At 35.0% G+C, this 13,418-nt stretch overlaps 3 protein-coding genes across 5 annotated transcripts in view; 2 read left to right on the top strand and 1 right to left on the bottom strand.

Annotated features, from left to right (window-relative positions):
- Positions 1–1,085, top strand: part of LOC112034575 (lysine-specific demethylase JMJ32) — an 11,489-nt gene extending 10,404 nt beyond the window's left edge. Inside the window, exons 2-3 of one of the 3 annotated variants that reach the window (XR_010623609.1) lie at positions 615–708; positions 982–1,042. Coding sequence is in view for 2 of the 3 variants with exons in the window: in XM_065760006.1 (XP_065616078.1) it covers positions 641–674 (34 nt within the window). In the remaining variant the exon portion in view is untranslated. Of the gene's footprint in view, positions 1–614; positions 709–981 lie in introns of all 3 variants that reach the window. The other 2 variants (XM_065760006.1, XM_065760009.1) reach the window with 2 other exon arrangements.
- Positions 1,086–1,309: 224 nt separating this feature from the next.
- On the bottom strand, positions 1,310–7,070 carry LOC112034604 (ABC transporter E family member 2). Its single transcript, XM_065760362.1, has 9 exons — positions 6,827–7,070; positions 5,131–5,271; positions 4,550–4,635; positions 4,356–4,453; positions 4,152–4,269; positions 3,971–4,060; positions 1,896–2,200; positions 1,591–1,786; positions 1,310–1,510 (listed from the first exon to the last, which is right to left on the bottom strand). Exons 2-9 carry the CDS (start codon positions 5,231–5,233, stop codon positions 1,310–1,312), a joined length of 1,197 nt encoding a protein of 398 aa, XP_065616434.1. The 5' UTR covers positions 5,234–5,271; positions 6,827–7,070.
- A 422-nt stretch (positions 7,071–7,492) lies between these two features.
- Positions 7,493–10,673, top strand: LOC136061764 (ABC transporter E family member 2-like). Its single transcript, XM_065760021.1, has 6 exons — positions 7,493–7,736; positions 9,292–9,432; positions 9,928–10,013; positions 10,110–10,207; positions 10,294–10,411; positions 10,503–10,673. Exons 2-6 carry the CDS (start codon positions 9,330–9,332, stop codon positions 10,656–10,658), a joined length of 561 nt encoding a protein of 186 aa, XP_065616093.1. The 5' UTR covers positions 7,493–7,736; positions 9,292–9,329; the 3' UTR covers positions 10,659–10,673.
- Positions 10,674–13,418: the final 2,745 nt, after the last annotated feature.

Here is a 13,418-nt window from a genome sequence, read left to right on the forward strand (position 1 = left end):
ACTTATCAATAAAAAAATTTCTCATTTTATTTGTCGTGGAGTGCATTAGAAGTTTGTACATCATTTTCCACCATTTTCTATAATTAGCAGCATCCAATTAAGAGTTAAACAGGAAAGTTTGTAAAATCTTGTAATCAACTGAGCTATACTTGAGATTTTTTTTATAATTATTATAAATAGCGTAATACTTAAGAATTATTTGATAAAAGAAAACTTACTGGCTTTCCTTCCTTTTTGAGCTCCTCCCTCTCTCTCTCTAATAGTTAGTCAGCCACTAAACACAAATAGCATAAAACTATTATGGTAGATAGTCAGAACAAAGGAATTAGATCATATTACATAAGATGTCTTTGCAGTATAAAACAGCTCAGATCACATAGCAAAACCAAAACACACTGGTAGACTTTTGATAAAACACAGGTAGACACTACTTGTAACTGCAAAATAATGCCAACCTAGGTTGAGTGCATTAATTTAAACAAAACCTGATTTACGGTAATTGTGACAGAGAAGCTGTGTTGGTTTATGTGAATGAAAAGAGGATGGTGCTGGGTATAAACTAGTATAAATTAAATGGTGATGAATAGCAGATCATTCCCTAGTTTTTTTGGCAGGTTCACATTGAGGTTTTGACTCGCAGGGCAAACTTAAAAGGATTGATTCACCCAATATGAACCGAACAATACAGCAAAGATCACAGTAGCAATGGTATGTTAACAGTTTCTGTCACATGTACATTTCATTATGGGCGAAGTTTTATGTTGGACCCAGCACAGCCTCAATGTGGGTGTATCAATCCTTTGAGTGATTTGGTCTGCAGCATGGATGTTCTAATAGGGATTTGAGTGGTTTTTGAGGCAGGAACTAGGATAGTTGATTATGTGATAAATAGCAGACCAAATCATTAGCTTTCAGCAAATGCTAGATTGAGCTATCAACTTAAAATGAATTGGTTGACCCATTCTAACCCTTACAATGCAGCAAACAGAATTAAAAGCTGGTTGAAACAGACCAGGTGGACAGCATCGCAAAGGCTCCACAATGGTTTTCTCACATGAACACAAGGTATGGGTGAAGTACCCATGTTGGACATGACTCAGCATTGATACTGCATTGGATGTTGTTAGACAGATCTTTAGTATGGATGTGCTTGGTATAGGATATGTGTGGACTGGCTTACTGCCTTGCAGCTATACAAGAAGCATGTCCTATAAAAAATTAAAAAAATCTAACAATTCTAGTTTGATGGAATATGCTTCCATCAAATTTATTGACGTGTTAATTTTTGTTTAGGGCAAGTTGTGGTATGCTAAAAAAAAAATACCAGCATACGGATAAATGTTGTTTTGCCAGTCCCATTCTCACCCAGCATCACAATAATCTGAGAATCAGTAAATTCACCCTCAACAACACGAAGCCTGAAATTTCCTTGAGTTTTGGTCATGGTTGGGTATTTGTAACGTGCATATGTCTCAATTTCCTCCGCACTTTCTTGTGGAGTCTCAGCAACCTAGAGAAGGCAACAAGTAAATAAAAGAGTACAGCTAAACAAAGTCAAAAGGCAACAATTTAGCAAAGCTAACAGATAACCTTAAAGGTAAGGGATTCATCCCGAAAACGTAAATTTTCTGTTGGAACAAATCCAGCCAAGAAGATATTGATTCCTTCTCTGACTGAGAAGGGAAGGGTTACAACTCCATATGCTCCCGGTTTCCCATATAAACAGCAAATGAAGTCCGACAAGTAATCCAGGACGCTAAGATCATGCTCCACAACAATTACATAGCTGAAATATGAAGTTTAAACAGTGTGATTACCATTCTTAAAAGTCCTTAATACAAACAATAAAATCATTTGAAGATTAAGAGTAATAAAATGGCTGGAGAAACAAAAACCTATTAGGCCTGAGCAAAGAACGGACAACTTGAGCAGCTTTAAGCCTCTGTTTTACATCAAGGTAACTTGAAGGTTCATCAAACATATATATTTCTGCATTCTGTACAGCAACAACAGCAATAGCAAATCTCTGAAGCTCTCCTCCTGACAAATCCCCTACATTACGATCTATAACCTGGTTCAGCTGAAGATCAGCGCAGAGTTCCGACTTCATGTCTCTCTCATCCTTTTGGTCCAGCACCTGCCCTACATTACCTTGAACAGCTTTTGGAATGTGATCAACATACTGGGGCTTTATAATGGCCTAATAAAAAATATATATACATTCTTAGTTGAGAGACAAAGGTTAAACAAAGGTATCTAATATCCAACCAAAAGACAACCCACAGAATGATCAAAATCATGGGATCAAAGTACGTACAGCATATTAAATTCAGCATTAAACTAATATAGACAACTTCGGATGCTCGTGAATCATACCCATCAAACGTTCTTATAATTAATATCTCCATCCACAAAAAAAAAAATATAAATAAATAAATAAAAAAAGGTCTTTTGCAGTTTCATGAAGTCCATGGGCTTGGTACACCAAGTGGTCAGATACAAATTAACCAAGTTAATGCAAGCATTAAATTACACAAACCACACTGCATTCCTGCAGAACTGAGGGTAGGAAAAAAATCAACGGGGCAAATAGGGAAACACGCCAAACCCTATGCTTCACCATCTAGGGATGCTTGGAATCACCATCAAGGGGAGGAGGTGCCAGTTATGCTAGAGCTCATTATGTGAGTTGGATTAGTCTCGCTTGAACTTGATTTGGGTTGTGGATATTAATTCATAAGGGTTTGAACTCAGAGGTGATAAGAGGTTGAATGGGAATGGTTGTGACTTTGAGAGAGTCACCTTCTCCAAGATGAGATTACTTCAAGAGGATCTCTACCTCCAAGCAAGACTACAATAGTCTAAGCAACAAGTTTATTCTCCTAATTGATATCAAATGAGGGATTACATGTCTATATTTGTACACCTAAGCTCTAATTGTATCGGCCACACATTGCCCACTCCTATAGGTTAGCCTTTGCGGCACATGTTAAAGATGGGCAATTTCACATTTAACTTATTAAATGAGGCTCCTAACAAACATGCACGTGCTTAATCAATTCATGCGTTTACTAGGCTAGCTAACTCTAACTAACTCTGACAGTTGACATCCAATACTTGAAGTAACCCTAATATGAGATCTTGGTTGCCAACTCAAGGTCGAATCACCTGCATGAGAATGAGAGGGAACCCCATGCAAATTCAGATCCACGTTGATCTAGAAGTGCCAATCAGCACTCTAAAAATGCATGGAAGTACCGATTTGGCTACTCTGAGTGGCAATTGGCACTTCCTTTACATGAGTTAATTTTGCTTCTGATTGACAAGTTGGTTCAAGTTTCTAACATGATCCTAAAGCGTAGGGCCTCTGGCGCTTCCCACTTTTACCAACAATGGTGAAAAGTTTAATGCATTGTTATATGAAAGAAACTTTATATGGATATTAAAAAAAAGTTAATTGAATTTATGAAAACTTTGCATGATACCCATCAAAGCTATCATCTATAAGCCTAAGTCAAGATTTCAGAATAATTTCAATTAACAGTAGCTAGCACTCCTTTTTTTGGTAGGCGACCACACTAATCAAACCCTACGAATTTGTACTCATTTAATGTTTAGCCTTTCTAATGAATATGTTAAACAATTGCCATATAGGGACTTGACAATATACACAATTTACAGAATTTTTTTGGAGCCCATGAAAGATTGAATGGTACCTAACACATAAGTAGGGACCAATCCAAGTAGACTACTAAAACAACAAAGATAATAAGAAAATAAGGGAGTAGCAAAGATACACCTTACCATTGTAAACAACTAAAATATTTCAAAGCTTCATCAGTTATTTACTCATGAAGATCAACATCAATAATGAAATAGTGAGACAAGTAGATAGAAATTCAATTTATTTTTCAAGTTCAACAAGGTATGTCATATGTGTAAAAGAACATTCTAAATCAAAAAGGCACACCTTCAAATTATCTTCAAGAATACGTGTAAAATAATTCTGCAGCTCAGATCCTCGGAAGTATGTCAAGATTTCCTGCCAATCTGGAGGATTCTAAAAAATAATGAAAATAATAAAAGTCAAAAAGATAAGCAATGGAAATGCATCAAGAAGCCATTAAGGAAATGATGCCTGAGAATATTACATTGAAGCGACCGAGGTTGGGTTTCAGTTTTCCAGCCAAAACTTTGAGGGCAGTGGACTTCCCAATGCCATTAGTTCCAACCAGGCCAAGAACTTGCCCAGGTCTCGGGACTGGTAACCTGTTAAGTAGTTTCCTGCTCTGTCAAACTAAAGAAAAAGATATACACGTTTTTTTTTTTTTCTGGAAAAGAAATAGAAAACTAACCTGTGCAATTTAAAAGTGTTAGGGCCGTAGCGATGGGTTGTATCTTTGTCCAGATCTTTTGGCAAGTTGATGATCTGAATAGCTTCAAACGGGCATTTCTGCATCAGTAGAATACTTAGTTAGATCAATACATCCCATTGAATACAACCAACCAAGAGAAAGAAGAAAAATTATTACAACAGTAAATTACTAACCTTGACACAGATCCCACATCCAATACACAATTCCTCAGAGATGAAAGCAATCTTCGATGCAGGACTAACCTCGATACAGAGTTTTCCTGCATATATAGCGCAGAAACGGTAAGAAACTGTATCTATCACCAAAAGACGTGAATATATAATCCAAATTCCATTTTTGGATTGGTGATTTACACAAACCACGTAGGTCTTAAACCCAAGACTTTTAACTTCCATCTCACTATTAAGGGAGGAGAAAGTGCCATTCGAATTAGAGTTCATCATCATAAACCAAACTCCATGTTGAAGGCAAAACAACCCATAAAGGTGCTTAGCTAGAAAGTAAAGAAGCAAATGCAGTCTTCAGTCGTAGTATAAAGAGCAAAATGCAAGCACACCAAAGATAATGCTCCTGCTAGCTATTCGCACGTCAACACATACAATATACATCAAATTCCCGTCGAATGTAAGGTTACTCAACTATTATAAGTACTATTATAAGTTCTTAACTATTATATCAAAAGAAAAAATCAATTAATAGATACTAATCAAGAACAATTCACAATTGATTCAGAATAAGAATAAAAAGTAGGTACCGGTTCTGACAACAGGGCAGCCTTTTTTGCATTCCTGGCGGCACTTCTTGGGCTTGCACCTATCGGAGCTCACAATCGCTATACGCGTCAATCGTTCCGACATTTCTGCTTCTCTTTTCTTCTTCTCTTATCTTCTATTCTCTGAATTACACACAAAAAATTTCACAAAAAGTTATGAACACACAAAGAGTTTTTCTTGTTTTCCTTTTCCTATTTGAACTAGTCGCTAACCCATGCAATGCACGGGATAGTTAAATAAAATTGAGTTAAAAATGAAGGAAAATAAATAATTTAGTTCAAAATAAAGGTTCAACTAAAAAATTGGTAAAAAATACAATTAGTTTTTACTTTCTTTGAAATTGAACCTAAAAACAGAACCGTACATGTGAGGACAATGAAAATGATATCAAAGACATTAAATTCACAACTACATTAAATTTAAAGAACAAGACATTTGTTTCACCGCATTATATTAAATGATTAAAGCCTTTAAAATGAGTGAGGAAGACACGAACTTTTGCAGACCAAGAACAGAGAGTATTTGGTTCACACATTATTTCTGCTTACTTACGCATACCTTTTAATTTCTCACAAACCAAAAAACACAATAAGTAAATAAAGTAAGATCAATCTGTATTTTCTTCTTTACACAACATTCAAAGCAACCTTAAAAATGGTTTGCAAACAACTATCTGGAATTTCCCAGCAAAACAATTCATTTTTATTTCTAATTGAAGAAACAAAAACACAAAGCATAATAAGAAATGAATGTGCTAAAAAAAACATCTGGTGAAAAAACATGACACTATGGTTGTAGTTTTAAAATACAGCATGTGACAGTATTGGCAGTTTTTCCGTAGCGTCTGTCAGAATTGAACCAAAGGACAGAGCTCCAATTAAAAACCACAGGAATATAAAAAAAAAAAAAAAAAAATCATCCATGCCACAGCAAAGCAATTCATTGTTATTTCTAATTGAACAAACAATTACAATGTCGGCACCTCTGCTAAGCCTGTCCTACCTGGATTCCAAAAGATAAGTTGCAAAACAACAGGTCTTTGAACATTTACATTCCAAGTTATTTCCAACCGGTCAGTGGGCATGGTTGCCTAAGCCAGAAGGACAATTTCACCACAACTAATTGGTTATTAATCCCACCTATAGCTTATTTCATAAATTAAAACCTCCCTTAAGCATAAAAATAAGACACAGAAAAGAAAAACAGTGGGAAGGAAAGTATAAATATAAAAGAACCTAGGAAAGTACTATGGCTTTGTAAAAGACTGACTTTTACATTATATTTTGGAAGTAAAACCGAAGAGCTTGTGGCAAGATACAATGTTTTGGATGAAAGTTGACCCACAATTCTCTGATTTGCCAAAGCACACTCCATTAAACCCGTGAATTACAAGAACAGCGCAGAGATATAGATGAGACTTAAAGAGTTCATATCCGTATCAATTTTCCTGGGCTTTTCTCTCTCTCTGTTTCTCCATTAATCAATTATATCTCTGTCAAAGACCCAAACTCTCAGACCAATAATAAAGATTCAATTTTGAATGTGTGTTTGTCTTCCTTATAATCTCAGAAACTGAGTTGTGTTTTCAAAACCGAGCAGCAAACCATTACTACCAATCCATATAACAAAATGTAATAAGGGAAACAAAAATCATCAAGCAAAAGAATGGAGAGATACCTCAACCGAAGCAGCCAAGTTCTGTGAGGAGAGGAAGACAGGAAGGAAGGAACTCAGATACACTGTGAGAAAGAGAGAGGCTCTTCTTCGATCCAGAGAGTTTGCGGTTGCTGTGGGTGGTGCTGCTGCTGCTGGGTTGTGGTGGTTGTGGGTGAAACGGGAAAGGAGAAGGGGCTTAGGAGAAATAGGGTCTGAGGAACTCCAAATAGGGTTTGTGGGTATGGTGGGGTATTGATTGAGTCGGTTGATTGAGTCGGTTCTATATATATATATATATATATATATTAGGATTTATTTACTCTAGTAATTTGTGTAGAAGCAGAATTTATAACACACAATTATTACAACTCTTCCATGAAATCTAAGTTCTACAAGAATACTAGGCTAGTAGGCAAAATAATAGAGAAAACATCTCTAACAAACTTTATTAAAAAACACACATAACATAAATGATCTCTCTATAAAGAGTATTTATAGGAAATAATTTTGTCATTTTAGGAAAAGAAATAATAAACCTATTTTTATTTGGGAAAGGAAAAACAATTTAACTAGAAGAAAAAAAAAAAAAATCCTAATCCTACTAAAAAAAGATTTTAATTCAAATTACTAGAGTAAATAAATCCTAATATATATATATATATATATATATAGAACCGACTCAATCAACCGACTCAATCAATACCCCACCATACCCACAAACCCTATTTGGAGTTCCTCAGACCCTATTTCTCCTAAGCCCCTTCTCCTTTCCCGTTTCACCCACAACCACCACAACCCAGCAGCAGCAGCACCACCCACAGCAACCGCAAACTCTCTGGATCGAAGAAGAGCCTCTCTCTTTCTCACAGTGTATCTGAGTTCCTTCCTTCCTGTCTTCCTCTCCTCACAGAACTTGGCTGCTTCGGTTGAGGTATCTCTCCATTCTTTTGCTTGATGATTTTTGTTTCCCTTATTACATTTTGTTATATGGATTGGTAGTAATGGTTTGCTGCTCGGTTTTGAAAACACAACTCAGTTTCTGAGATTATAAGGAAGACAAACACACATTCAAAATTGAATCTTTATTATTGGTCTGAGAGTTTGGGTCTTTGACAGAGATATAATTGATTAATGGAGAAACAGAGAGAGAGAAAAGCCCAGGAAAATTGATACGGATATGAACTCTTTAAGTCTCATCTATATCTCTGCGCTGTTCTTGTAATTCACGGGTTTAATGGAGTGTGCTTTGGCAAATCAGAGAATTGTGGGTCAACTTTCATCCAAAACATTGTATCTTGCCACAAGCTCTTCGGTTTTACTTCCAAAATATAATGTAAAAGTCAGTCTTTTACAAAGCCATAGTACTTTCCTAGGTTCTTTTATATTTATACTTTCCTTCCCACTGTTTTTCTTTTCTGTGTCTTATTTTTATGCTTAAGGGAGGTTTTAATTTATGAAATAAGCTATAGGTGGGATTAATAACCAATTAGTTGTGGTGAAATTGTCCTTCTGGCTTAGGCAACCATGCCCACTGACCGGTTGGAAATAACTTGGAATGTAAATGTTCAAAGACCTGTTGTTTTGCAACTTATCTTTTGGAATCCAGGTAGGACAGGCTTAGCAGAGGTGCCGACATTGTAATTGTTTGTTCAATTAGAAATAACAATGAATTGCTTTGCTGTGGCATGGATGATTTTTTTTTTTTTTTTTTTATATTCCTGTGGTTTTTAATTGGAGCTCTGTCCTTTGGTTCAATTCTGACAGACGCTACGGAAAAACTGCCAATACTGTCACATGCTGTATTTTAAAACTACAACCATAGTGTCATGTTTTTTCACCAGATGTTTTTTTTAGCACATTCATTTCTTATTATGCTTTGTGTTTTTGTTTCTTCAATTAGAAATAAAAATGAATTGTTTTGCTGGGAAATTCCAGATAGTTGTTTGCAAACCATTTTTAAGGTTGCTTTGAATGTTGTGTAAAGAAGAAAATACAGATTGATCTTACTTTATTTACTTATTGTGTTTTTTGGTTTGTGAGAAATTAAAAGGTATGCGTAAGTAAGCAGAAATAATGTGTGAACCAAATACTCTCTGTTCTTGGTCTGCAAAAGTTCGTGTCTTCCTCACTCATTTTAAAGGCTTTAATCATTTAATATAATGCGGTGAAACAAATGTCTTGTTCTTTAAATTTAATGTAGTTGTGAATTTAATGTCTTTGATATCATTTTCATTGTCCTCACATGTACGGTTCTGTTTTTAGGTTCAATTTCAAAGAAAGTAAAAACTAATTGTATTTTTTACCAATTTTTTAGTTGAACCTTTATTTTGAACTAAATTATTTATTTTCCTTCATTTTTAACTCAATTTTATTTAACTATCCCGTGCATTGCATGGGTTAGCGACTAGTTCAAATAGGAAAAGGAAAACAAGAAAAACTCTTTGTGTGTTCATAACTTTTTGTGAAATTTTTTGTGTGTAATTCAGAGAATAGAAGATAAGAGAAGAAGAAAAGAGAAGCAGAAATGTCGGAACGATTGACGCGTATAGCGATTGTGAGCTCCGATAGGTGCAAGCCCAAGAAGTGCCGCCAGGAATGCAAAAAAGGCTGCCCTGTTGTCAGAACCGGTACCTACTTTTTATTCTTATTCTGAATCAATTGTGAATTGTTCTTGATTAGTATCTATTAATTGATTTTTTCTTTTGATATAATAGTTAAGAACTTATAATAGTACTTATAATAGTTGAGTAACCTTACATTCGACGGGAATTTGATGTATATTGTATGTGTTGACGTGCGAATAGCTAGCAGGAGCATTATCTTTGGTGTGCTTGCATTTTGCTCTTTATACTACGACTGAAGACTGCATTTGCTTCTTTACTTTCTAGCTAAGCACCTTTATGGGTTGTTTTGCCTTCAACATGGAGTTTGGTTTATGATGATGAACTCTAATTCGAATGGCACTTTCTCCTCCCTTAATAGTGAGATGGAAGTTAAAAGTCTTGGGTTTAAGACCTACGTGGTTTGTGTAAATCACCAATCCAAAAATGGAATTTGGATTATATATTCACGTCTTTTGGTGATAGATACAGTTTCTTACCGTTTCTGCGCTATATATGCAGGAAAACTCTGTATCGAGGTTAGTCCTGCATCGAAGATTGCTTTCATCTCTGAGGAATTGTGTATTGGATGTGGGATCTGTGTCAAGGTTAGTAATTTACTGTTGTAATAATTTTTCTTCTTTCTCTTGGTTGGTTGTATTCAATGGGATGTATTGATCTAACTAAGTATTCTACTGATGCAGAAATGCCCGTTTGAAGCTATTCAGATCATCAACTTGCCAAAAGATCTGGACAAAGATACAACCCATCGCTACGGCCCTAACACTTTTAAATTGCACAGGTTAGTTTTCTATTTCTTTTCCAGAAAAAAAAAAAAACGTGTATATCTTTTTCTTTAGTTTGACAGAGCAGGAAACTACTTAACAGGTTACCAGTCCCGAGACCTGGGCAAGTTCTTGGCCTGGTTGGAACTAATGGCATTGGGAAGTCCACTGCCCTCAAAGTTTTGGCTGGAAAACTGAAACCCAACCTCGGTCGCTTCAATGTAATATTCTCAGGCATCATTTCCTTAATGGCTTCTTGATGCATTTCCATTGCTTATCTTTTTGACTTTTATTATTTTCATTATTTTTTAGAATCCTCCAGATTGGCAGGAAATCTTGACATACTTCCGAGGATCTGAGCTGCAGAATTATTTTACACGTATTCTTGAAGATAATTTGAAGGTGTGCCTTTTTGATTTAGAATGTTCTTTTACACATATGACATACCTTGTTGAACTTGAAAAATAAATTGAATTTCTATCTACTTGTCTCACTATTTCATTATTGATGTTGATCTTCATGAGTAAATAACTGATGAAGCTTTGAAATATTTTAGTTGTTTACAATGGTAAGGTGTATCTTTGCTACTCCCTTATTTTCTTATTATCTTTGTTGTTTTAGTAGTCTACTTGGATTGGTCCCTACTTATGTGTTAGGTACCATTCAATCTTTCATGGGCTCCAAAAAAATTCTGTAAATTGTGTATATTGTCAAGTCCCTATATGGCAATTGTTTAACATATTCATTAGAAAGGCTAAACATTAAATGAGTACAAATTCGTAGGGTTTGATTAGTGTGGTCGCCTACCAAAAAAAGGAGTGCTAGCTACTGTTAATTGAAATTATTCTGAAATCTTGACTTAGGCTTATAGATGATAGCTTTGATGGGTATCATGCAAAGTTTTCATAAATTCAATTAACTTTTTTTTAATATCCATATAAAGTTTCTTTCATATAACAATGCATTAAACTTTTCACCATTGTTGGTAAAAGTGGGAAGCGCCAGAGGCCCTACGCTTTAGGATCATGTTAGAAACTTGAACCAACTTGTCAATCAGAAGCAAAATTAACTCATGTAAAGGAAGTGCCAATTGCCACTCAGAGTAGCCAAATCGGTACTTCCATGCATTTTTAGAGTGCTGATTGGCACTTCTAGATCAACGTGGATCTGAATTTGCATGGGGTTCCCTCTCATTCTCATGCAGGTGATTCGACCTTGAGTTGGCAACCAAGATCTCATATTAGGGTTACTTCAAGTATTGGATGTCAACTGTCAGAGTTAGTTAGAGTTAGCTAGCCTAGTAAACGCATGAATTGATTAAGCACGTGCATGTTTGTTAGGAGNAAAAAACAAAAAACAAAACAAGGAAAAAAAGAAAGAGAGCCACATCAATTTTTGTGCTTCATTCTTCAAAAATTTTCTATGATAGGAAATGCATCAGAATTGATATTGATAGGCCAAAACTATAGGAAAACATTAAGGTGCCCATCCATGTATCCAATATCTTCATTCTTCAAGCAACTTTCTTACCAGTTACAATCCCAATGTCCTCTTTCTGGGATCACTGTTTCTTTCCAGCCTTGAAGAATCCCACACATGAACAATTGAGCACCCAGGCTATCAAATCAAAACTCATTCTTCTTTAGTACTGCCCCCAGCTAAATTTTCTACGGATCCATTAGCACTAAATTCATCCTTAAAGCCATAAGCAATTGAATCACATTCTGATTCCGAATTTGTGTCCTTAGATGCTGTTTCTGGCAATGTTGGATCATGAATTGATCGGTATTGAATTGATTTCAAGAAGTTGAAATAGGCATACATGATATCAAACTACATACCATACTTTGCAAACATATTTTTATCTTAGTATCTACAAACATATATTAAAGCTAAACCTACAAGAAGGAGAAAACAGCTTGATCCTCACAATAGTTTATTGCAATAGTCCATCCTCCAGCATCTGGACTCTGCCTAACGTGATGAAACCACATACTTGGCCTGCATCAACCCATCTCATCAGTTGTTTTAAATTATTTTTTCTAGATTTTTTTCTTTTTTAAAGTTTAGTTAATGTCATGGAATAGTTAATAACACATGTCACAATCCAATTGGGCCAACTATGGTATTGTGGCATTTAATGGATGCATTAGCCAAAAATGAATGGAGAGGCTGACAATACAAACAATATAGAATGTTAGAGGAATAATCCAAATTAAAAAATTTTAGGGTGTAAGATGCAAACACCCTGAAATTTTAAAGTGTGTTTTGCACTTTGGTCTACTTTTTTTCAATAGTTTAGAGACAAAAACAGATACAAAAAAGAATTTGTTACAATTGTTTAGAAAAAGAATATATATATATATATATATTTTTTTTTTTAATTGAAAATTGATAAGGGTAACATTTTTAATAATTTAGAGAAAAAAATTCGGGGGGGGGGGGGGGGGTGTTGTTTTATAGTATATGAACCTTTTAGGAAATTTTTTGAAAGTAGATGGATTAAAGTGAAGCATTTTAAAGTACAACAATGATGAAATATATGCAATTTAACCTTTCTTATGTTTCTAAACCAAATGTAGTACTTAAAATGATGGAAGGTGGCTGCCCTAATTATTTTCAAATGTTGCCTTCCAAAGGTATAGGTTTGGATTTATAGGCTTTATCAAAATTTCATTTATTTGCATGAGTTAATGTTTCCCAAAATTTAATATATTAATGTTAGGATTGTAAAAGAGCTCGGTAAGCTTATGATTATATGTTTAAGCATGGTCATTCTATTTGCCAAAGAAGCTTGAGCTACTGAATTAAATTATTTTCAATTTAATGCAAGTGGAATTGAGGATGTGTCAGAAGGCAGTTCTTCTAACAAAGTCTACTAGACAACCCTGAGCTGCTCACGTGCTTCCAATATCAAGTTTATCAAAATTAGACAACGTAAGAGCAACACAGTAGATCAAGGATTTTTTAAGCACGTTATAAGAATAAATATGGAATTTTAATGCCTATTTAGCATGTAATTCACATAAGATATGCAAAAATACATCACTCACATTCTCCCACCAAAGGTTGAGCTAAGATCAGATATCTCAAATCTCTAAAGTTTTGGCACGCAGCTACAATGCAATTCCAAATATGAGATAGTATGGACTAATGTTGTAAAATTTTTACTAATTTTTTATCTATCTCTCTTCTTTACTGACTCTTTCTCTCTCTTCTATCTGTCCT

This window comes from Quercus suber, unplaced genomic scaffold (genome assembly GCF_002906115.3).
Source record: "Quercus suber isolate HL8 unplaced genomic scaffold, Cork oak 2.0 scaffold_17, whole genome shotgun sequence".
Taxonomy (NCBI): domain Eukaryota; kingdom Viridiplantae; phylum Streptophyta; class Magnoliopsida; order Fagales; family Fagaceae; genus Quercus; species Quercus suber.